The sequence below is a fragment of the Coptis chinensis genome, chromosome 1 (genome assembly GCF_015680905.1).
Source record: "Coptis chinensis isolate HL-2020 chromosome 1, ASM1568090v1, whole genome shotgun sequence".
Taxonomy (NCBI): domain Eukaryota; kingdom Viridiplantae; phylum Streptophyta; class Magnoliopsida; order Ranunculales; family Ranunculaceae; genus Coptis; species Coptis chinensis.
Genome location: NC_141456.1, coordinates 23,581,713 through 23,608,671, shown reverse-complemented (window position 1 = coordinate 23,608,671; position 26,959 = coordinate 23,581,713). Strand labels below are relative to the sequence as shown.

The window sequence follows — 26,959 nt, the reverse complement described above, 5'->3', positions numbered from 1 at the left end:
CAATAGTTTACAACCAAACAATCAAATAGGCAAAAATGGCAAGTCCTTTTTCTTATTGCATATGACTTTTCTAAATTCCATGTCATTAATGTTCCCAGATTCCTGTATCATAAATAAAACTCATACATCAAATCCCCTTTCTTTATTGTGTAATGCTTCTTGACCCCTTATACGATTCCCAAATCAATGTTTACAACATTACCAATAACTATTTCCACAAAAGCAAGAAAAGTTCTTGCTTCATTCAGGGAACTCCTTTCTCAGTCTCTCATTTAAACCCAATAAAAACCTTCTTCCCCAGATACTGTGCTAGCATCCTAGTACAACAGGTACACACCCAAAAGTCTCTCCCTAATTGTAAATCTTCTGCTCAAACTATTCGTTTATTGACTCTAAACCTAATAGATATTTAAAATGATCAGATATTACTATGAAACGGAGATTTGCAATAGCATAGATCCATATAAAGTTATAAGATAGTGAAACTTAGGAGTTATACGAAGAAATAGTTTAAACCAAACAATCAAATAGGTAACAATGGCAAGTCTTTTTTCCTGTAGCGTACAATTTTTTTCTAAATATAAGCTTCATATAAATTCCATCCAATTAATGTTTCATATAAGTTTTCAGATTCCTGTATCATACATAAAAACGTGTACGTCAGTTCCCCTTTCTTAATTGTGTAAAGCTTCTAGAGTCTAGACCCCTTTAACAATTCTGAGATCTATGTTTACAAATATATCTTGTCATTACTAACAACAAGTTTCACAAAGCAAGAACAGTAAGTTATAGACATGAGACCAAGCAAAAATATAATGGTGCTGATACTTCCTTTTGTCATCACAGTGATCAGTGAAAAGGGAAAGGATAAAACAAAATATATTACCAGTTATACATGCGGCAACAATGAGTCCAGAAAATGATCAACGTAGATTTGGTTTCCCAGTAGTGTTTCAAGCCAAAACCGCACTAAGCTCCTGACAACGAAACATCAATTTTGAAAAGATTACTAGAGCACATTCAAGCACAGTAAGAGTAGCAAACCACATAATTAACGCTGCTGATCTGAAAATGGCAAATGAGTCTGCCAATCATATTAGTGGAAACTATCACTTCATAACCAGAACCAATTGGGCTGTAAGCTTATGAAGATTATACAAAAGAATACAGAATAACTTTGTACATATTAAAAAAGATGAAACTCACTTTCTATGAATCAATCTGATGTACTCCATCTTTAGTTATAGATTTTCTGCTTGAAATGCAAGTGATAGCACCAATGTCGGAGACATCATTTATCTAGGAATCAATTACTATGGTAAATCTGAAAATAATTGCCACAAAAAAGAACACATAGAGTTCGACAGTCATACATGTATCAATAAAAAAACACAAGCATATGGTAAGAAGACAAATCAACTATATTTTCATAGATTTGATGTATTTACTTTCTATTGTCTATTTACATGCCCAGATAAGTCTTCTACACCAACGCAGGGAAAAAGATAACATTTCTCAGCAATTCAGTTCCCAGCCCTATCTCTATATTCACATTTCTCAACAAAAACAGAGTTCTAATTGTAACATACCGCTCAAGAAACACTAAAAAGTACATTCAAGACTAATGATAGCTTTTCCCTAGGGACCTTTGACTGATGCTACAAGAGCGAGCCAACTGAAATGATTGCTCTATTCCAATTACAACACCATTAGGATCTATTGGATCATATGGTCTCCTGCAACCAGGACAACGACCATCCCCCACCTCAAAAATCCTATTATGACAGAAGAGGCAGAGCTTGAATCCACATATACAGGGCCGAAAGCTTGAATCCGTAACATCCAGATCTTCATAGCATATGGGACACAATGAAGGCAGAGAAACTGCATTGTTACGGATGCATATGTCAGATCCATGAACCAAATGACGACCTGCATTCTTTGTGAAGCTATACTGCTTTGAAAGATTAGGAAGACTCTGAGGCCGAAAAGCATCATCACGCTTCCATGCTCGGTTGTCAGGGGCAGGTTGAGGAGTCAAGTTCTTGCATTCTGATTTCGGAATGTCAACTGGTTTTGAAACATCAACTCCAATCATCTTGTTAGCAACTTTGGGTTGAGCTTCTGGGGGCTCTGGGGGCTCCACATGAATTACTTGTTCAGATAAAGATTCTGAATCCTTAGAATGCTGCTTTTCATCAGCAGTCAAGGCATCCGCAACAGTTTCCCAATCATCCACACACTCATCTTCCTCTTCTTCTTGCTCTTCGTCACTAAAATTTCCCGAGTAACAACCAATACTGCTACTAACACTACTACTTCCACAACTACTCCTAGGTCTATCTTTCCTCGAATCAGTACTCACTGAACAATTCGCTAGTGACTCCAAATCACTCTCATGAATACTCGACCCGTCATTCTCCTCCCCTCTTGACCCTATCTCCGAATTCTCCATCTGCCCGTTTTCCTCACTTATCACATGCCGAGGCGACACATTTCCATCAACACTTTCCTTATTCTTCGCTGCATCCAACAATAAATCAATTCAATCAAACCACAACAACATAAAATGACCACTCTTTTCAGCTAATTACAACCAAATCAACTTTTGCATGGACAAAAAATAAGTTTCTAAGCTCCCTCTCACTAACTAGTTTGCATGCAATAATAAAAATGAAACAATTAACAAAAAAAAAATGATAAAATTAACACAAACCTTGAGAAAGCCATTGTTCACGTCTAGCATCAAGCTTACACTGCTTCAATTTCGCCAATCTATTATTCGTCTACAAAAAAACACAAAACATTAACACAATTTACACGTCAGCAAATCAAAACTGAACAAAAAACAAGAAACTTACTCTTTTCTTCTTCCCATAATCTTTTGCAAACACATGCACAGAACCTTTCTTCCCAGACTCAAAACCCATAACAACAAACAAAACAAAACTCCACAGACAATTCTTCAATGAACAAAACAAACAAGATTTGAGCAAATGAGACGAGAGAAAAATATATATATATAAAGAGAGAGTGGGGAGAGAAAACGAGAGCTTCAGCGAGGACTACGCTCGTTTCTTCTTCTTTCTGTTTTTGTTAATATTTTCTTGTACCGAATTAACCCTGGCTGGTATACGTATATATAGGAATATAGTTACTAAAATGACCTTGGGTTTTTGGGGATTTACTTTTTTTTTGGTAGGGAAATTATTGTGAAGTACGTTATTAATGTGAGAACTGAAACGGAAAAAGAATCTTAAGCAAATCTATCTTCTATTTTTTTAGAATTTTATTTATGTGGTGCTCTCTAGTTTGATTAATTTATATTGAGAAGTAGTTTGAGACTTTTGAGTTCATGGAGTAGAGTGTTGTTGGGTTTTGATGATGAAATGGTGGCTGTGGAGAGGCGTTATTGTAGGAGAGTGTAGTATGGGAATAAAAGGTGATTATTGACTTTTTTGGCATAGTACATGTTTTTTGTAGTGTCACAATCTTTAGAGATTTCATTTAGGAAAATTTTGTTCTAGGTTAGTTATTTACATTTTTATCCATATTCTACTTAACGAACAAGAAAAAAATAAAAGTTTTATTGATTATTTGATGAGAAAATATGATATGCTGGTGAAAAAACTCCACTACCAATCATTATTGTCGCACATGCAACAAAATTAGTTGCGAGTTTATAAATGTGACCGATGAGTAATTAAAAAATATTGACCAATCTAGTTGTAATGCTCACAATATTAAATGCACATTGGTCGTCTTCTAATATCCAGTTAGTATATTTAACTGATGATTTACTTATTCATGGTACACGTGCAATGACTAATTAATCACGATACATTGACAATCTCTGACACTTTCCGGACAAAGATATTATAGCATCGTACACGTTGAATAAATCATAATGCTAACAATATTAAATGATATTCGTCATCTTATGAAATCCATGCAGTTTAATTAAGATCTATTTGTTCATCGTACACATGCACTAACTATTTAATCATAATACACTGAGACTCTGACAATTTCTCATTGTATTCAAAGTTGTAATGCTGAAAATATTAAATGAAATTGTCATATTCTTATATCATAATACATTGTTGACAATCTCTGACAATATCTTATTTTCAGATAACTATTACAACATCGTACTCATATAAAAGTCGTACTGCTGACAATATTAAATGTTATTCGTCGTCGTCTGACATCTAATTAGTTTACTCCGCTGATGATTGTCATGTTCATAGTACATACACAAAAATGCAATCCTGATAAATATTGTACTTACACCAAATCTCAACAAGAAAAAAATGTACATGGCTCGGATGATTAAGTTATATACAAACCATATATATGTATGCATAAAGGGAAACCAAAGCATATCATTGGAGCGTGGTGGTCAATTAGAGCTTAGTGGCGCACCCCTCGAGACATTGCACCAGACATGTTCAGAGGTTAATTCACACCTATACCAAGTTAATGTTGTTACAAAAGAAATAGGGATTGGCTTTTACGAAATAGGTTTCCAGCCCACACAGGGACCCCACGACATACCTATGGTGCCCAAGGAAAAATTTAATAACTTCATAAACTACATGCCAAAAGTTGATTCGCATGGCCTTGACACGATGTTTAGGACTTGCACTGTAACACTTTTATTTTTATTAATGTCCAAAATTAATTATTTCGCAAAATTTAATGTATTATTGACTATGTCTTAAGTTAACTATTTAGAAAAAAAAAATGGAAAAATAGTTTGTTTGGTTTGAAAATGATTTAATAAGAAAGTTTTTAAGTTTTAAAATAATGTGTAGAGATTTTATTAATAAGAAAACATGGAGAGAATAATTTCGTAATATATGGGAGAAAATATGGAAAGACTTTGATTAGAAAAAAAATGTCTATAATTTGTGGAGAGGAAAATGTTTTTATTTGAAAGAGAAAATGGGTAGAGAATTTATAAATATGGAAATGTCTTGAGTTGTTTTAGATCTAAAAGAAAGAAAAAGAAAACAAAATAAGACTAAAAAGAATAAGAAAAAAGAATGTGAAGAAGAAAGAATGAAGAAATGGATTATTTCTATGCTTAGAGTTTTTCATTGCTTAGTATTTCTAAGGGTTTTCTTGGATCTATGTGGGGTATTTTTATTGCTTGAATCTTACGTGGAGTGGCATTCTTTTTCTTATTGTTCTTTCGCTAGAAGAAAAGGTTAGTAGACCTCACTAATTAGTCATTTTCAATTATTTGGTTGTTGATTCCTATATATTACATTCAATTAATTAGAAAACAAATAAATATATATTGCATATCTTGGAATGTTAAATATTAGTGTATGATTAATATTCTTGAAACGGTTGTTATAATAATAAGGGTTCACATTTTATTTGCATGAATCAAATTTAATATTGCAAAGTACTTATTTAGGTTGAATAACGTAAAATAAACAAAAAATTAAAATTGTATTAGTGATTAGACCTCGCTTATAAATAATTATTCTAATTATTTTGGTTGTTGTCTTTCCATGGTATTCAAATAATTAAAATAGAATATGAATATAGCGGGTTGATATTTATAAAATGAATTGGTACTTGGAATGTAAAATATTAGTGCATGTATAGTAGTTATGAAATGATAGATATCAATATCGTTTTATATATATTTGCATGAATTTAATTAGTTCATAGTACTTACTAACGTTGTATAATGAAAAAGAGATAAAAAGAAAAAAAAAAATGCATGCCTAGTGATTAGTCGTTATTTTTAAGTTGTATATATTAGGAGTTATAACATACAATTTTTTGTGGTTGTTTCGTTTGAATAGTGATATGAATAAATTAAAGATTTTTGGATGAATTACAATATATGTATTAAGTGTTGGTTTCGTATGAGTATAATTACTTATAGATTTTGTTAGAATGTGATATACGTAACAAATTGGAAATGTTGTAATGGGAAATTTATTTATTGTTAACACGTGTTTGATATTTAAATGGTGTTTGGATGGATTAACTAGAAATCATTGTAATGTGAATCAAAGTGTACGTATGATTTCGGGGTGGCATGACATTCCTAAAATGCTATAAAAATGTTATGTAGTATGTTTTGAGCAATTGTGACATTATGTGGTATGTTGTAATTATTGTTCTATTAAACGATATGATATGTTATGATATCTATTCAATGCGATATTTTTTAAAAATAAATGTAAACGCTCTATTATTATATCTGTGAGATGCTACCATGATGTATTATAGTATTTGTAGATATTTCCAAAGGGATTGTAGTTTATTACAATATATTTTATTTGGCATGTGAAAGAATGAAAATAAAATGTATTGTGATATTTCTATATATTGTGGTTTAGTGCAATTATTTATTTGGCACGTGAAAAAATGAAATTTGTTATGAGATGTATTGTGATATTTTTAAATGTTGTGGTGTCGTGCGATAATTTAATTGGCACGTGAAAGAATGAAAATTGTTATGAGATGTATTGTGATATTTTCAAATATTGTGGCTTAGTGCAATAATTTATTTGGCATGTGATAGAGTGAAATGGTTATGAGATACAAATGTATGATATCTGAATAAATTACATAACGAAAATCCTAGAACCTAGCTACCACAACTCATGTGATTGACCCTTGTGTAGGGCGTATGTGATATGATTGTCCCTTGTGTAGTGCATATGAGATGTTGATTGACCCTTGTGTAGGGCAATCGTAGTCGAATAGTGGCTTGATTGTCTCGTTCGCAAATTCAAAACGAGACGCGCGATATTTGATGTCGAATAGTGGCATTACTCACATAATGGCGTTCATGTGGGGATTATCTGGTATGCGACATCCCGCTTAGGGTAATTACGTACGGAGTGGTCCATTATGTGAGGGGAGGCATGCAGATGTGCATGTTCAGCGTTAGATAGCGATTGTGGTAGCCAGAAAAACTAGGTAAAACGTAGAGACGGCGTGATTCTAGGGACACTTGAAGAAACTTTAAACAATAATTATTATAATATGTTAAAGTGTAAGTTATTGACAATTATAAATGATTGACTATGGTTGTGAAATTTGTCGTAGAGTTGTTCTTATTGGTTTGATGGAATGGTTGTAATTGTGTATATGATGTATTTTTGTTTTATTGTAATTTATGTGTACTCACAATGGTCTTGCATAAGGGTGGGTTGAATTAATTATTTATGCAGGTATGACCCACTTTGTGATACGGCATACGCTAGCGTAAGTATAAAGCAAGTCTTAACTATTATTATTTTTATTAATTAGATGTAGTGGAAAGGCGCCTCGATGGAGCTAGGAACTAACTGCCTTGACATTATTGGATTAGAAGCTAAAGCACCTCAGTAGAGGAACTACCTGTCTTAAATTATTGTACGTATGGGTGTTGTAATATTAGTTGGATGTTAAGACGTCTCGGTAGAGGAACTAACTGCTTTATTGATTATGTACATATATGTATAAATATGATTTGTATTTTAGGGCTTCTCTTACCAGCATTGTTTATAATGCTGACCCGATTTGCATGTTTGCTTATCGGGTGTGTTCATAAAATGAACATAGTCGATAAGTCTTGAGAGGACTAGTATTAAAGAAGGCTTATTGTTGCATGTGGCTGGCATTAACGTTTCAAGAAAGATTGGGTTGATTGGTTTTCATTGTAATATGGTGTAATAGAGTCAAGATAAAAGTTGTTTTTGTTGTAATTATAATTGAGGAGTTGTTTAATCATATTTGTAAATTTTTGTAATGAAGATGACTTTTGTTGATTTTAAAATTTGTATTGGTTTCAAATTATTGGAATAATTAAACGGATGATAGGTTTTTGGATATTTAATTGGTTGTGTTTTCACACCTCGAAAATCGAAGAGTCGGTAACAAAAATTATTTTTCCGATTTTGTCGAAATTTGGAGTGTGACAGTTTGGTATCAGAGTGCTTGGTTAGCTTAGACTTAGGTGAGTCTAAGTGATCCTCGGATCGTGGTTTATGTGTAGTGTTTAGGAAATTTTATTTCCAAAACTATTTGCGCTAGTCGTTTTATTTTTACAAATAAAATAAAGGGGGGGAGGGGGGGGGGGGAGGGAATGAATCAAGTCTATATTTTTCTTGGTTTGTTTTGAGTTGTTTGTATCTGTAATGTGTACAAAGATATTTGTGACTCTTGTGGAGTATGTATGAAATGCATTCCGATTTTTTCTTTATCATAGAACTAGTAGTTTCATAGATTATATTGATATAATAATTATTAACGGATTTAATCAAAATGATGTGCGTTGCTATAATGTTGTTTTATTGTTGGTGTTCATTATATTTTTTATATATATATTTACTAGTACAATAAAATAAAAATAAAAATAAAAAAAATAAAAATAAAAATAAATAAAAATAAAAAGGATAAAGATTAGAAAGAAATAGGGTAAAGAGGATAAACCCCATTCCCTATTTTCGAGGGTTTTCAAAAAAGGGAAAACATGTAGAATAGTTTACACATAGAGTTTTAATACAGAGAGAGAGTTTTACACAGGAAAAAGAGAGTTTTACTGAGAGAGGAAAAGGGAGGCTTCTTGCTGGAGATACTGATAGAGCGTATAATAAGTAAGTATATATTTTTATCTTTTCATTGAACTCATAGATTTTTCGTTACTAATAGTCTTTTTAAATATTTAAAAATTTTACGAACTTCTGTCACTGCTCATAAATTTTTCTGCTTGTTCTGTGCTTATTCTACATGTTTGCCAAAATTGGAATACATACTGTCGATCCAGTCAAATATTAATTGATTTTGATTATTGTTTATCTACTGTGGATGTCGATTAGCCTGTCGAATATCATCCTGTCTAATTGTAATTGTTAAAAATAGTTAACTGTATATGTATTGATTTGTGTGAGCTGTTGAAATGTTTGGATTATCTATAGGTTGATTGTTGAATGATTTCGATTGGTTGTTGGTTGAGTTGGATATGTTAAGTGTTATGAGTTTGGTATTGTTGAAGCTCTAAGAGGGCTGTTGACGAAGTCAAACTCGATTTTGGGTAAATGATAAGAGCTCAAAACTGTAGTTTTAACCCCTTAATAATCATACTTTTAGACCAATTATGTGAATAATAAGTAAGAGTTAATATACTGATTACGTGTTTTTATGCATTTCAGGCTTCAAAGTCCATTATGTGCAGAAATGTGCCACTTTAGCGAGATAAAGGAGCAATGGTTGGTTGCTAAGGAGTTCTGTGATTAAAGGCCAAGATTCAAGAAGACAAAGCCTTTCTAAAGCCCGGTCAAAGCTGAAAAGTCAAAGTCAACGCGGGCGTAAACAAAGACACAAAGTCGCCAGAAACTTCCAAGACCATATTTTTGGACTCAGACCTCGGAATTGGGCCTACCTTATGTCAAAACGACCGGCTCGGAAAGAGCTTTCCAACGGTCTAATCCTTGACCCAATCAGAGGAGCATAAGTGGACAAAACATCTGTCAAAGCCAACTACAGCTGAAGAGCCCATTTTGGACTAAAGAAATTGGGTTTTGGGCCTGATTCTCTGGCCCAAAACATGGCTCCAAGCCCATGCACGATTTTTGGATTTGAAAGTATAAAAACAAAAGCTTAGCTCTTTGTTAATGGTAGATAGTTAGACCTAGATTAGAAGGAGATTAGTTAGCCTCCACTAATGAGTTTTAGAACTTAGTTTTAGAATTTCATTTCTTGTTTTAGATTAATTTCTTGAATCATTGAATATCATTCATTAGATAAATAAAATAGTTATTATTCTTGTCATTTCGATTTTTGTTATTTCAATCTATTAGATCTAGTTTTAATTATTGTTGGTTACCATTTCTTAGTTGTTAATTAGATTTTAATTATTGTTTAATTTAGATTAGTAAATTTCGAATCTTAATATTATGTTTAGTTTAGATTCATATGGAAATGATTATGAATGATTCTCGCTAAACCTCCATTAGAGGGTTGAGAAGTCTTGATGAAAGCTTGATTCCGATTATCGTAGAGTCGTCGTAATTTCTATTCCACTCTAGAAACGATTAATTCGCCATGAGAATGGGTTTAATCATTCACATGCTAGTTATGAATTGGTAGAAATGTCATGTGTAATTAGGGATTAGGAAGAACCAATTGTTCTGCGTAGCAGTTCAATTCGGATTACGACGATTCGTCGTTAAGTTGAGTTAAGGTGGAATCAATCCCCCCTAATTCCTTATTATAGAATCAACGTAGTATTTCCGTAGTTGAATCAATTATAGTTTGTATCTTGTGGGTAGTTGCATCGTAGTATAATTCCCCCTCGTAAAACTCTCATTAGACTTAAGACCGATTAGTTAACTATGAAACCATTCTATGCTAGAGAACTAGGAGTAGAACGAATTTGTTACTCCACTCTATTTTGATAGAATTGAGAGTAGAAAACTTGATAAATATAGACTCGTAATAAGTTTTAGTTTACTTACGTTTTGAGTTTCATCGTTCATTTCGTAGGAAAATTATCTTTTTATGTTTTATCAAATGGCGCCGCTGCCATCTTAGTTTCACTTTAGCATTGTTTTCATAGTATAATTAGTCATTTTTAAGTCCCATTAAACCCACCCACCCTTGTTTGATTCATATTGTGGTTGTCCGTTTCAGCATTGAAAACTTCCGAGAAAAATTTGCCGCGGAGCACTTCCCAGCTTCAAAAGGAGCGCACTCGCTCAAGTTATTGGAAGCCGAAGCGACCACCAAAAACACCGTAAACTTAAACCGACACCGAAACCCTACCCCGCCAAAGTGAGCTTACCCGTATCGAAATGAATTTTCCGTTTCCACAAGTTTGATTTGAACTTTGATTTTTCAAGTTTTTCAGTGTTCTAACTAGTTATATACACTCAACACGCCAGAAACAAGACGCTATTCATAAGCGAAGCAAGGACGCAATCAGGTATTCCTTTCTTCCACACCTCGCAACTCCTGTTAGAGGTTTATACTAGTATATCAAGATTGTTTGGAGGGTTGTCGTGTTTAAACTTAGTCTTGCATGAGATTAAGGTCTGGTCGAAGAAAAACAACTAACGTAATTACACGGCAACGTCAACAAACAAGTCTATCTAGTTTCCCACCCACTACACCTCTAGCTACTATTTCACACACACCACCTGATATTATGGCTGAAGAAAGAGAGACTCCTCTCTCTAACTTTTATAAAGCCTTGAGCGATAGCCCTAAATCTTGCATCGTTCTAGCAGACCCAGTGGGGGATTTCCTCATCCCCCCAAATATATTTAATTTGTTACCCGTTTTTCATGGTTTAGACCATGAAAACCTTATCGGCTACGTCGTGTAGGATTGAACAAGTCCTTACAACATTCCACCATCCTACGGTTGGTGCGGAACAAATTAAATTGAGGGTATTCCCTTTCACCTTAGTTGATAAGGCGTCTTGGTTAACTGCCCAAGCGCTAATTCTCGTGGACTCGTGGGCCAAACTTGTTCAAATTGTTTATGGAACATTTTTACCCACCCCTAAAGACGGATGAAATGCTTTCCAAGATTCACTTCTTTCGCCGTAATCCTCATGAATTATTTTCGTGAGGCTTGGAATCGCTTTCACCGATCTCCTTATAGAGTGTCCACACCATCACTTAGCAAAAGACACGTTAGTCCGTGCCTTTTTCAAAGGACTTCTACACCACCATAAAGAAGTCCTAGACATAATGAATGGGGGTAGTTTCCTAAGTAAAGGAGCATCAGAGGCATATAAATTTTTGGAAGATCAGACTAAGAGTAATAATAATTGGGGGTAGTGACGATTACTCCCTCTCCACTAGTTCTTCTTCAACAGTTAAGGCTACCAGTATGTTTGAGGTTAAATCAGATCCTGAGCTTAAAACTCTAATTGAATCCCTCACTAAAAAGGTAGAGGCCATTTCTATACAACAAAAGTCTATCCCCGTCATGAATGTAAATTCAAATCCATGTAGTTTCTGTTGGAGTCCTAAGCATCCCGACTCCCACTGTCCTATAGCCTATGAACATTCTTGTTCCATTAATAGTGAACCTAACGCCCCTTGGAGACAAAATCCTAACTTCGGTTGGAGAAATAACCAACAAGTCACACCTACAGGGTACAATAATCAATATGTTAGGCCAACGCACAGTTATAACCAAGCTCCACCACAACAAGGACAAGATCAGGGTAATTATAATAATTATAACAACCAAGCGCAACCTCGACAAGGTCAAGCACAAGGTCAATGTAGTTATAATAATTATAATGTTATTAGAGGTATCGTTCCGGTAAATAATAACTATCACAATCCGCCCATAAATAATCAACGCGAGATAGTTCCAATCACACCACCCGTGACTACTACACCCACACAACCGGATCGTCTTGACACCTTCATACAAGTGAGCCAACAACTTTTCCAAACCATGGCTCAATCTAACCAACACATTTTATAATCCGTTAATAATTTAAACCAACAGTTAGCCCAAGAGAAAGCCCAACCAAAAGGCGTGTTTCCAGGCCAAGCGATACCCAACCCTAGAACAGCAAACACAGCTTTTGAGGTAAACGGTAATACTAGTACGGAAACTACAACCGTAGGTGAGCTAAATGCCATCACCACTCTCCGTTCTGGAAGAGTGGTTGATAACAAAGTAACTATACCTATAGTTACCCCATCAGTACTCCCTACACCGGATATCGAACTAGATACCAAAATAGAAACTGAAGAACCTACCACTGTAGAGGTACCAGTTAAACCACAACCTAAGAAACAGAAAGTCAAGGTTACACATCAAATCGAACCATACGCTAAATATAGAGCGAAACCACCGTTCCCTCATAAATTAGCCATGCTAACCAGGGATACTAACTTTGAGGAGATTAGGAACGTTTTCAAAAATCTAACGATAAACCTTTCTTTTCGGCTATAAAAAGCTACCTAACCACGCTAAGTTTCTTAAGGAGTTGTGCACTACTAGGCGTAATACCAACATACCTAAAGACGCCTTTCTAACTGAATAGTTCCCAACTTTATCCGAAAATAATGGAATTGTTAAGTACAAGGACCCTGGTTGTCCTACTGTACAATGCACCTTAGGAGATTCTCACACAACGACCGCGCTACTAGACCTGGGGGCTAGTGTTAACTTACTCCCATTTTATTTGTATAAACAAATAGGTCTAGAGGAGATGCAACCTACTAAAATGACATTGCAATTAGCTGATCGATCTATTAAGTATCCTAAGGGTGTGGTTGAAAACGTGCTGGTTAAAGTCCAAAATTTTTACTACCCAGCCGACTTCGTTATCCTCAACACATAAGTCACTAACGACTCTGTACCTATCATTTTAGGGCGTCCCTTCTTGGCTACCGCCAACGGCTCATAAACTGCCCAATGGTTCGATGTCCTTGTCCTTTTGGCCATCTTTCTCGTTGAGGTAAATGTTTTCAAAACGAGGACCAAGATATCCGATTCATCTACAAATAGAGAGGTTAGCATGATCGAGAGCTTAGCTCAAGATTACTTCAAAAACATGTTTCCGGAGAAACAGATTAACAAATTCCTTTCCTTCGGAAATTCTGACTTTAACAATGACTCCCTGGTAGTAGACAAAATCGAAGAAGAATTCCTCGCAAACTTTTGCACCGCTTCTTTACCACTTCATGAGTCCCCTTGCCAACAACCATTCATCCCTTGATGCTATGACGGAAGATGAATTTTTCAATCTCTATCCCAGTGATCCTTTTGACCCACCTATTGAGGAATGTCTTGCATATATCAAGATTTCTGATGATATGGACTTGAGAGCTCTAGCTGAGAATCATTCACCTTCCATCACCAATATTCCCCACCCTCCACCTTTTCAAAGAAACCTCGAGTTTGCACTCGATCCTTTAGTTTCTCCTGTGCTTCATGATTTTTTAAATCCACCTAGTAAACAAATACTTCCCAAGGATAAACCACTTGACACCTTCATTTTCAGACTTGAGACAGTCCCTAACTACAACATGAATGAGTTTTGTACTAAACCTACATCCTCATTTTTTCCATGTTTTCCCTCTAAAACTTATCCCAATCCACCATATCTTCCACAACCATTCACTTTTCCACACTTATTCACTAGGACACCCTCTCGTTCAAAGATGAAACATAAGGTGCATGCCCGGTTATGTTATAGGTCTATCCGACTTCGCTTTCATTCCACTAGGCTGCGTCGTAGGAAATCTTGGTGCTTGATTGTGTTTGGATATGTTTTCTGTGATATTTATTTATTGAATTTTCACAACTATTTCGGTTGTTGATATATGATAAACTGCATATTCATACATATGTTTAGATAAAGTCTCGAGTATCTGACTATAAACGACTCAATTTTTGTGTTTGGTGCATTTCTTTTCATTTCCATATATTGGTGAATGCACCATTCAGGTAACCGGGCCCTCCCTATGGAGTGTGTGGTTGTAAGTACCGGATCCTAAGTCCACGTTTCACATAATTCACGTTTTCCACTCTTGCATGTTTTCTTGGTTTTGAGTCATGTTTCTCTATGGTGTGAATTATGTCTTTATCGCTTATTGTTTTCCTTTATATTAAACCTAATTCATAAAAAGTAAAAAAGTTTAAAGCTATAAAAATAGTAATCTAGCAAGTCTCGGGAATCCGACTTTAAAAGACCCACGTTTTAAAACAAATTTTTACAAACCTGTTTTCAAAAATTTGTTTGGGGGTGGGGTGTTGGTTTTTCCATTCTTGATCACTCAAATTCCTATTCTTACCCCCACCTCGCTCCCTTGAAGAGTAGCTAGATTTCTTCTTGTTTGTTGTTTTGATGTTGTTTTTTATTATATTTAGTAGATAGGATGTTACATTGTTAAATTCTGTAGTTAATTTTGACTTTTGTAGTGAAATGTTGTTTGAATGACAATATTAATATAATATGGTTATTTTCATTGTGTGTGGTTGTTTAATGTTGATCCCACTTTTCCAAATTGTTTGGGGGTGGTATTATGTAGTCCAGCATGATTTTTATATGACCTCCTTTTTTTTAGAAGTTATTTCGGAGTCAGGATGAGAATATTGCCGAATAGGCATATCTATGAATAAATATCATGGTAGGATGAAATCTTGATAAAATAGGTAGGTTCTATCCTAAATTCAACCTAAAAGATATTAGGGTTGTTTTAGAATCAAGAATATGAGTTGTTTCCGTTTTCGGGTTCGAAATTTTAGTATTTTCGGAAATTGCCTGAAAAGCTTTTTGGCAACTTCCCGATTCGTTTTAGCAACTTAAAACCTATATAAACTTCATTCATTCTACACTCACAACCCACACTACACCTAACGTCCATCACTCACCTTTCACTCCCACGTTTCCCGTTGTTCGTCTCAATTTTCAACCATCAGCACCTCGGAGTGTACCGACACCCCAAGTAGAGCGCACCTGCGCCCTACACATTTTTCTGAAATTTAGCACTGAGCGCACCTGTGCCTAAGTTGAGCGCGCCTCACGCCAAAACACTGTTTGTCAAAAAAAAAACAAACAAACAAACCATGAGGCGCACCTGCGCCCAAGTGGAGCGCGCCTGCGCCCTGACTTTCGTAGACCAGAAAATTTCCAGTTTTCTGCGGGTTGTTCCCGGGTCACTGCAGCTGTTCCAGAGCGTAGTTTCGAGATGACATCTCCTACAATAATACCGGAACAGTCTTTCGAAGATTTGCTCCAAAGCACTATTTATGGTGCTTGGTCTCGCGAGGTGATCACACACGTAGGCTGGGAACCGCTTATGGTTCTTGTTAATATTTGTTCTTGGACTTGTCATGCCCGCTGAAATACAATACCCATGGTGCTATTGGGTAGATAATATGCATGTCCGGGAGATAAGGTAAGTTTTTAATTCCATTTAGTGTCTGCTTATGTCCCAAGCAATTTAATTCTGTTAATCCCATAATGGGTGGAACTCTTATAGAGTTGCGTCAGTTTTTATATTAGTATGTTTTAACCTTGTTTTGCAGATGTTCCAGAATTTCACGTGTTTCCATGGTATTTTTCTACCCTCTTTATTTAAATGCTTTGAGGACAAAGCATGCTTCTTGTTTGGGGGTGGGCATAGAAACACGTGTAATTAAGGCATCTGTTAGGATATAGATATGTATAATATGCACTTGTTTTCTAGTTAAAATTTCAAAAATTCAAAAATATAAATAAATAAGTTATGTTATACACTTAGGAATATTGGTATTGTTTTCTTTCTCTATGCTCTTAACAATCTAGAAGTCTCACGTAGCTTTTGCATTAGAATAATTTTTGGAAACTTAGGTTAATATGTAGGTAATAATCTTTGCATCTATCTATAAATATATTACATGAGTATCTATGATTGTTAGCAATAAGTTTCTAAAATCTAGGCTAGAGTACTTATTCTACAAATCCCGTGAGAATATAGCCTAAAGCCTTATAAGAGTGAAACATTTGAGAAATGACACAAGGGAGAAGTAAAATCCGGATAGAGAAATCACACGTCCACTTGCTTGATCAGTAAACCATATCCTAAGCAAGAATTTAGGCCCTCTTTGGATCAATATAGCCAGAAATTCAAACCTATGAATTATTTTCCGCTAGTCGCCCCTCTGAGCCTTTCTTTAGCCTTTCATAAACCACAAATCATTTACCCTGTTACAAAAACAAAAAAAAAAAAAAAAAAAAAAAATCAACCTACCCAATTTAGAATAAGTCTGAGAATAGAATGAGGAAGAAAGAAGAAGAGAAAAACCTGTGTAAACAAAAATTAGTTAGTTGCTTCAGAAAATAAAGAAAAGAAGTTTCCATCCAAAGAAAAGAAAAATAAAAATAGAAATAAAATAAAAACTCCAAAAAATAGAATAAAATGAGTCAAAAGCCAAAGAAAAAAAATATATATATGGCTAAGGATGGAAACAAAGTGTAGAAGCAAAAATAAATAACAAGGTTTTCTCTAGTTACATAATATGAAGACTCTATTATCTCAGACTTGTCCTTTTTGAATATCCATTTCCTTCCTTCTTAAACTATCTCCTAATCCCCGAAACACCTAATAAAGACCTCTAGCTCAATTAGGAATAGGTTAGTGTGATAGTAAGTGGCAGATGTGTTTGATCGACTCGGGTTTCCTTGTGTGTCATTGAGATTGTAAGGTAAAGTGTGCCCACCAAGCACTAGAGTAAATAAACTTGAGTGGAAAAATCAGAGTGTTGTATCTTGACTATTATTGTGAGAACCTACTTAAGGACGCTATTCCGAGTTTCAAAAATGGACCTGCTATTGCATTTCATAGTATTACTCATTGTATATATGTTTATTGTAGATGATTGATTATTATGCATATATTAGCTTAGGTTTTTGACTTGGTTATTCTTGTTCATAGCTAGTGAGATGTATAGATAATTTGGAGCATGAATAAGGAAACAATAGTTTTCTTTCTTAGTCGTTATAGTATAGATGAAGTTTGTGAGTACCTTCACTGGAAAACTCTCACGAGTCTATAACTCGTCCACTAGGGAATTCCTAGTGGTTTAAGGCCTTGTTGGATATGGTCAATGCAATCGCACTCAGCGAAATGAGAGTAGATAGAACTCCATTTTTTGTCACTTATGCTAATTTCTCATATTTGCTTTAGGACAAGCAAAATGCTGTTTGGGGGTGGTTGATAAGAGCCCAAAACTGTAGTTTTAACCCCTTAATAATCATACTTTTAGACCAATTATGTGAATAATAAGTAAGAGTTAATACTGATTACGTATTTTTATGCATTTCAGGCTTCAAAGTCCATTATGTGCAGAAATGTGCCACTTTAGCGAGATAAAGGAGCAATGGTTGGTTGCTAAGGAGTTCTATGATTAAAGGCCAAGATTCAAGAAGACAAAGCCTTTCTAAAGCCTGGTCAAAGCTGAAAAGTCAAAGTCAACGCGGGCAGAAACAGCACACAAAGTCAGCAGAACTTCCGAAGATCATATCTTTAGACTCAGACCTCGGAATTGGGCCTACCTTATGTCAAAACGACCGACTCGGAAAGAGCTTTCCAATGGTCCAATCCTTGACCCAATCAGAGGAGCAGAAGTGGACGAAACATCTGTCGAAGCCAACTGCAGCTGAAGAGCCCATTTTGGACTAAAGAAATTGGGTTTTGGGCCTGATTCTCTGGCCCAAAACATGGCTCCAAGCCCATGCACGATTTTTGGATCTGAAAGTATAAAAACAAAAGCTTAGCTCTTTGTTAATGGTAGATAGTTAGACCTAGATTAGAAGGAGATTAGTTAGCCTCCACTAATGAGTTTTAGAACTTAGTTTTAGAATTTCATTTCTTGTTTTAGATTAATTTCTTGAATTATTGAATATCATTCATTAAATAAATAAAATAGTTATTCTTCTTGTCATTTCGATTTTTGTTATTTCAATCTATTAGATCTAGTTTTAATTATTGTTGGTTACCATTCCTTAGTTGTTAATTAGATTTTAATTATTGTTTAATTTAGATTAGTAAATTTCAAATCTTGATATTATGTTTTGTTTAGATTCATATGGAAATGATTGCGGAATGATTCTCGGCTAAACCTCCATTAGAGGGGGTTGAGAAGCCTTGATGAAAGCTTGATTCCGATTATCATAGAGTCGTCGTAATTTCTATTCCACTCTAGAAACGATTAATTCGCCATGAGAATGGGTTTAATCGTTCACATGCTAGTTATGAATTGGTAGAAATGTCATGTGTAATTAGGGATTAGGAAGAACCAATTGTTCTCAAGGTAGCAGTTCAATTTGGATTACGACGATTCGTCGTTAGTGAGTTAAGTTGAGTTAAGGTGGAATCAATCCCCCCTAATTCCTTATTATAGAATCAACGTAGTATTTCCGTAGTTGAATCAATTATAGTTTGTATCTTGTGGGTAGTTGCATCGTAATATAATTCCCCCTCGTAAAACTCTCATTAGACTTAAAACCGATTAGTTAACTATGAAACCATTCCATGCTAAAGAACTAGGAGTGGAACGAATTTGTTACTCCACGCTATTTCGATAGAATTGAGAGTAGAAAACTTGATAAATATAGACTCGTAATAAGTTTTAGTTTACTTACGTTTTGAGTTTCATCGTTCATTTCGTAGGAAAATTTTCTTTTTATGTTTTATCAGTAAACGAGGGAATCGAGTTTTTATTGTATCATATATAGGGTGGGGTTTTTGTTGGTGAACAAAACCGAATTGTTTCGATGGTGTTTGGTGGTTTGAATAGGTGTTGTTGAAGCTCCTACGGGTGTTAATTGGGTTGAGGTCAATTTTTTTGAAAGTGATGGAATTGGGTTTTGAAGGTGGCAATGAGTTGGGTTTTTTAGGGGGATCAAAACCGAATTATTTTGGTGTGGTGGGGAGTGAGAGTGGTGGTGATTGATTTCGGTGGTGGTGCGAGATGTTAAGGGTGAAGAAGGAGACCACAATCCGGTGCTCCAGAACTAAAGTTTTGTTTCAGTTGGGCTTGGGCCTAATTAGAATTTGTGGGCTTGAGTTATTTTTAAAAACTTGTGGGCTTGAGTTGTTTTTTTAAATAGAACTTGTGGGCTTAAGTTGTGTTTGAGTTGGGCTTGGGCCGAAATAGAAACTTGTGGCCGGGCTTGAGTTTGTTTTAAGCTATAAACTTTTGGGCTTTCATCTTTAGTTATCTTTTGGGTTTTAGTCTTTGGTTTTGGTTAGTTGGGCCTGGTCCTTGAACTATGACCTTAACCATGAACTATGGCTATGACCATGAGCCATGACCTTAACTATGAACCATGGCTATGACCGTGAGTTTGTTAACCATGAAAATGATCTATTGACCGCAACTAGGACTGTTGGCTGTTGACTGTCGACTTTGACTGTTGAATTTGACTGTTGACCGTTGACTTTTTGAATGTTGACTTTTTGGACTTTTGACATATTGAACTTTGTGGACAAATCCAATAATAGGATGTTGTCGAAACTTGTATAAACATGTTTGTAATTATCTAATAAAGATTTGACGTGGTATTATGCAAATATATATATTGTCACTGATAAATTTTGACTTTGACTATGTGACTAATAAGAACTACAAAGACTTGCATGATTCCAATCTTGAAAGATTTGGATACGTAGACAGCTTTGAGCAAAAGTGCAGTCACTGTATTATATATTATATAGTAGTTATTATCGGTTTGTCTAGAGTGCCACTCTAATCTTGCCACTCTAATCTCACACTTTTCCTAGTCCCTCCGATTTCATCCTGATCTAACAGTTAAAATGATTTTGCCCAAATCAAAAACAAGTGGGGGTATAATCGTCATTTCTTACACAAATTAGATTTTGGAAGCAAAACCCACGCCTCTTTCTTCTTCCTCACTACCTCATTCTCTACTGACCTAACCCCCCTCTTCTTGCTATTCTCCTCAACAATGAACACGATTTGATGAAAAGAAATAGTCTTGTTGATGTTAAACCCACTACTCACCTCTAAAATCTTAGCCCCATTTTTCTACTACTTGGCCACAGCATTATCAGTTTCTAATGGTGGAAGCCAAGCAGAGAGACATCCTCACATGTACAGAAGCTCAACTGAGCGATAGAAAGCTCTAAATTCATGTCCACGAGACTTTTAAGCCTAAGTAAAACACTTTCTAAGCCTAAGTTCGAGACTTTTTTTCGCCTAGGTTTGATTTCTTTTGACATCATTTTGAGTGAATTAGTTTGTACTATTTTTTTTTTTTATGATTCTAGTTTGAATTGGGTGGTTAAGCTGTATCGCCAGAATTGTGTAATGCGAACCACTAGGAGTGTATTGGTCATCTCGACATGGAACTATCCTATCTCGTATGTAGCAATCATTGAAATCTTACTTACGTGTCCTATATGTATGATCAGATCGACTTAAGTGCCTATCAATATTTAGCAATCCTTGAATGTATACAAATAATTATGTGCTACTGATTCAAGTTATTCGTGTTTTATCTTTAGTTCCTAATGATATTGTTCCAGATTTTTGTCACTTCACTGTTCATAAAAAAACAGGGATTCATTTCCTTTATATGTTTATGAATAATCAATAAGTTCAAATAGAATGTATATGGTTAACTTTTTATCATTCCCTTTGCTTACCCTACAGCCGTGTTCTTTGAACTATCTAGGAATATGCAGTTCGCTCATTTGCCTCAACTTTCAACCAAAAGTTCCTTCATCTCCCTTTCTTTTGATTTTGTTCTTTACCTGTTGGGAAAAATTATTTAACTCGTAGCTAAACCATTATATCCTAATTCTGATCAACTCTTCTTCATTTTTTCCCCCTTATATTTGCCCGAATTTGAGTTTGTAGTTTTTGCTAGATATTAAGGGTTCTTGCTCATTGCGAACGCCTTTTCTAATTTGGAACTCATTCATTTCATTTTTTTCAGTTAGACATGAAAGTGTTTGGACGCTCGAAGTGGTCTACTGGCTTGTGCTCTTCCTGTCAAGTTGCAAACGCCGTGGGTAGCATTCGAACTGTTGCTTCCTTATTGGTCATAGGCTATTGATACTTCAGTTTTTTTGTTTGTTCTTGGTGAGGTGTTTAATAGCATTTTCTGATTTTACAACTTCCAGCAGGATCAAGGGCACCACCTCGGTTGAAATTAAGGCCCGGTCTCAATTGGTATTTGAAGTATTGGTGCGGTGCTCATATTTCGTGGGACAAAACTGGTGGTGTTCAGTTGTCGTCCATTAATTCCAAGCCCTGGAGCACTACCAGTTGTAAAAGTTGATGTATCTAATGTTATTACTCATTAGCGAGTGCGTGTTTCTTATAATATTGTAGTGAATATGAAGTCCTTTTTTTGGTAAGCCATTTAAGCAGGCATGGATGTGCTTGAATTGAAGAATGTAGGATATGTTCATGTAAAAGTAATTGATTATACTTTTATCAAATTTGTCTCTTTTTATTTGCCTAGTATTTTTTTTCTTTCATATTTCTAGTACAAGGAAACAATGTGAATTGAGAAACAAAGTTCATTGCAGTCTGCTTTTACACAGAGGCCAGCATGCCAAAAAGAAGCCTATGCCCTAACAAGGCATCTTGTGATGTTCCTTAGCTTCCAAACAATATGACTATGTTAGAAGAATCTAGCTTTGTGGAATTTTTAAATTTGATGAGAAGTAGGCTTTTGGGATCAGATGTGTGTACTAAAGAGGGGGCAAGTAAATTAGGCTTTTGTGCTAGTGGGAAGTGTTGGAATAGCAAGCAAGTACTGCTCTTTTTTTCTAACTTTTGAGAAGTCGTACATTGCAGCTATACATTGCTTAGTAATAGAAGTTTATGCAGTTCCTTAAAGCTCAGGGAGTTGCACATCAAAATTCTAGAATGAGCAGGATAGACAATTCAAATTTAACTTGATGGGTTCTCTGGCAAGTTCATCTAGCTAGAGCATCCCATCTTATAATTCTGACTCCTGACAAAACACACTCCTGACATAACAAAACTCTGACATGCATACCAAACTTACACTAACACTATAACAAACTCTGACATGCAGGCCTAATGTATAAACTATAACTCCTGACATAGTTTATGACTATAACGTTGACTATTTCTTGCGAAATTTTGTTGTTATATCGAACCTTATGAGCTTGAGCTGAACGCATTTTCCAGGGATATAACTCAAACCATTTCAATTTTTGTTTCTATGAAGTTTCTACTCAACATAGGAGTTATAATTTACCATCAGACACGAGGCTTACAAAAGCACATCTGTTTTCGTTATGAAGAAGTGATACATGTAAATTAATCAAGAACCAAGCTACTATGTAGATGATGATATAGGACTTCGTAGATGAATATAATACGCAGAGTAAACTAAGAAAACATAAGATGCATTCAAAGCAAGAAGGTATTACAAAAGGAGGAAAACAGAAAACACGTCCTGTTTGGGGAAGAAAGGGGAGAGAAAAATGAAAGATTCAGAAATTATTAAATTAATACAAATGGATGCTTCTATTAGTTAAACATATCAGTAGCTTGCAGTGCCTCTTTTTTTGTCCTCACGTCGTCACCAATTGTGAGGTGGATCCTTTGAAAGGGAGCATGCATGAGTAAATGACATACTTGACACTATCTATAAGCACAACAACAAAAATCCGCGACAATGACTTTGGTGAGATCCCTCCATCAACTTCTCTGTCACCACCTTCTCTAGGATCAACCAACACAGAAACAACCATTGAAGAAACAATTTTGTTATGGAATGCACCATTTTGAGAAGACATCCTCGCATGTTTTTCAGTACTGTTAAGGTGAGACTCGGCAAGTGGGACAGGGAGACGGTTAAGAATCCTTCTATTCCTTTTGCTTAGATAAACAGATTCTGAAGCATTTTTGCGTAAACATTGACAAATTGGTGTTGCGGTACAATAGCACCGGGATTGGCAGAGGATGAGACATCAAACCGAACACTTCAAAGGCACACATACCAGAACTTAATATTGGCCCTGCGAAAAAGAAACAACCACTTAATAGATTGTAAACACTAATATAGTGTAGTGAGGTTCCTTTATGATTCTCTAGCCCAACTTGGCATCCAAAACACATATCACAGAAGCAAGAAAAAGATCAAATATTTATTTGATTGTGAGCATCAGACACAACACACACACACAATTAAACCATTAACGTCAATTTCTTTAAATTCAATAAGAATAGAAACGGGCAAGAGTATACTCGCATCCTTGAACTGCATAATCTAAGCAACTGTACAACCAAACTAGAGTATTAAAAGTTATTTTCCATTTATGAGAAATCGTATTATCTAATGGGCAATAAACCTTAAATTGCTCAACATATATGTAGTTTATTATTCCAACTAAGGTTCAGGAGTCAACTCAGACCATCGACCTGAGATATGAAAAAGTTTTACCCTCCAACTTTAATATAGTCAAGGAAAATTTTCTGAAATTACTAACTTTTGCTGTATAAAAAGGTTCAGGCTAAATGAAGCTAATATAAAAGATACAATAAACAGTTAGTATCATTACCTGCAAGCCCTTCATGGAACCACTTCTGAAGTGATCCATCGGCTGCACTTGACCTTGGATTCTCCTTGCAACCATCTCGTGGACATGAATTCAAAGCTTTATGTCGCTCAGTTGAGCTTCTGTACATGTGAGGATGTCTCTCTGCTTGGCTTCCACCATTAGAAACCGATAATGCTGTGGCCAAGTAGTAGAAAAATGGGGCTAAGATTTTAGAGGTGAGTAGTGGGTTTAACATCAACAAGAATATTTCTTTTCATCAAATCGTGTTCATTGTTGAGGAGAATAGCAAGAAGAGGGGGGTTAGGTCAGTAGAGAATGAAGTAGTGAGGAAGAAGAAAGAGGCGTGAGTTTTGCTTCCAAAATCTAATTTGTGTAAGAAATGACGATTATACCCCCACTTGTTTTTTATTTGGGCAAAATCATTTTAGCTGTTAGATCAGGATGAAATCGGAGGGACTAGGAGAAGTGTGAGATTAGAGTGGCACTCTAGACAAACCGATATATATATATCGGTTTGTCAAACCGATATATATATATCGGTTTGTCTAGAGTGCCACTCTAATCTCACACTTCTCCTGGTCCATCAGATCTCAGGATGAGATCATCAAATCTAATTCTGATAAAAACTCGAAATTTCGAAAACCAAAAAACGAAAAAATACAAAATTGAATATCTTCTTCTTCTCCACTCCATAAATTTTCGAATCAGATCTGGTGAAGCATTAAGAACTTTGATAGTTGAGTACACGATCACCAACTAAGTACTTAGTCTTTGATAGTTTTTCCTCATAAACATCAAGAACTTTGTTAAGTTTCTCAACCATGGGATTCAATGATTTTTTCATCTGGAGTTCCATTATAGAAGACTGGAATCACCATTCTTTGGTAAACAATTGGTGAAATCAAGTTTTAGAAGACTGGAATCAGCATTCACAGCTGCTGATTCTTTTAGATCATCAAGTTTTAGAAGATCGTACTGGGTTTCAGTTTCACATAGTGCTTGGTGTGCTGCAATCCACTGCAAATGCTACTAGTTTTCTACTTATCAATATGTTGAACGAGGGGCTTAATTCAATGGAAAACAAAGTACGGAAAGTCGTAGATGTCAGGGATGTTGCTGATGCGCTTCTGCTAACATATGAGAAGCCTAAAGCTCAAGGAAGATACCTTTGTCTGGCCTACATTACGAGGGCTGGGGATATGGTTGAGAAGCTGACAAGTATATATCCTAATTATGATTACCCGAAGAGTTTTATCGAGGTGGGAGCAAATGAAAAGATGAGTTCAAAGAAATTGGAAAACTTGGGATGGAGATACAGGGCCTTGTAAGAAACTCTTGTTGATTATATGAAATGCTACCAAGAACTTGGGTCTCTTGAAGAACTGATGGAACTGCCATCTCTGTCAAGAATATTATGTACAACAATAGGAGATGTGATGCTGAGTTTTGAATCTATATTTCTTCGATAATAAGTTCGTTATGTAGCTAGAACAATAGTTACTATCATACCAACTTTGATACAAAATAAATTCTTGGAGGCAAATTGATTTACGTCATGAAAACTCTGTAAATGTTCTTAAACCAATTTGCATGTGAAAACGTACACTTTCTATCTTAAACTGAATAAATTTTCTCTGACAGTTCAGATTTCAAATACATTTTCAACAATATATGGTACAAATAGTTTATCATTATAAAGATGAGAAAGCATCATTCAATGACCAGTCGAGTTTTCCTTATTTTGTCCAGCTTCAGGCCAAAACTTAACGCTAACTCTTTTTTCCCTGCTTCAAGAAGAGCTTGTTTCAGATTACCAAGCAATGGACCTGGTGGCCTAACCCCCGAATCAAGCATCTCTTGAAAGTATGCACAAGCTTCATCTAACTTGTTGTCCCGCGAAAGACCATTGATCAAAGATGAAAACATATGCATACTAGGAAGGATGCCTTTAGCCTTCATCTGATTCCAAACCTGAAGAGCCATGTCAACACGTTCCTCGCTACAAAACATCCTTACAATGATTTCATAGGTGTTTGCACTAGGTTCACACCCCAACTTGCTCTCCATCTCTTGAAAAACCCGGTATGCATCTTTTGTTCTTCTGTTCTTAACAGATGATGTATAATAATCTCATAGGTCCTAGAATTCGGTAGAACTCCAGATTTCTTCATCTCTTCAAGTACCTTACATGCATCCTTAAACCACTCGGACCAACAGAGTGCTCCCACAAGTGCATTATAAGTAGGTAGTTCAGGTACAAAACCACTTATCTTCGACTGCTCAAAAAAATCAATTGCTTCATTCAATCTATTTTCCGCATCCAACCCATGAATCAAAGAACAATAAATATGTGGACTAGGCTTCAAATTCTTAGCTAGTATCGCCCCGCGAAATATCTCAAGTACTTCATCATACTTCTTAGACTTACAATAAGCATTAATAACAATCCCGTAAGTAACAACATCAGGTTCCAACCCTTCATCTTTCATCCTTTTACACAAAATCTTACACCATCTCCAAATTCCTTTCTTCACCCCACCCTTCCAAAAGTATACTATACGTCTTCACATCAGGCATAAACCTTTTCTTCTTCTTCATTTCATCAAACACTTGTTATACTCTTTGAACATGTCGCGCCTTACTCAGTGTATCGATCAAACGATTATAATCCGATAACTCATGCTTCATCCCAAACTTCTCCATCTTCTTAAAAGTCTTAATTGCTTCTTTCGTCTTTCTACACCAAACATATCTTCTCATTATCAAACCAAATGTCTCTTTCGTTACCAACCCTTTACGCTTCATTTCCTCGACTATATCCCATATCGAGTTAAACTGTTTAATCTTATCCAATGCTTCAATCAAAGCATTGTAACTCTCATTAGTATGTTTATTATACCCTTCCTTCT

At 35.4% G+C, this 26,959-nt stretch overlaps 1 protein-coding gene and 1 pseudogene across 1 annotated transcript; one reads left to right on the top strand and one right to left on the bottom strand.

The window, feature by feature from the left end:
* Nucleotides 1-1,400: 1,400 nt before the first annotated feature.
* LOC147523030 (uncharacterized) lies at nt 1,401-3,114 on the bottom strand. Its single transcript, XM_086596628.1, has 3 exons — nt 2,862-3,114; nt 2,717-2,786; nt 1,401-2,523 (listed from the first exon to the last, which is right to left on the bottom strand). The coding sequence occupies exons 1-3, from the start codon at nt 2,928-2,930 to the stop codon at nt 1,622-1,624; spliced, it is 1,041 nt and encodes a 346-aa protein (XP_086452754.1). The 5' UTR covers nt 2,931-3,114; the 3' UTR covers nt 1,401-1,621.
* A 1,205-nt stretch (nt 3,115-4,319) lies between these two features.
* The window catches only part of LOC147523029 (glutamate--cysteine ligase, chloroplastic-like), a 32,076-nt pseudogene continuing 9,436 nt past the window's right edge, over nt 4,320-26,959 (top strand).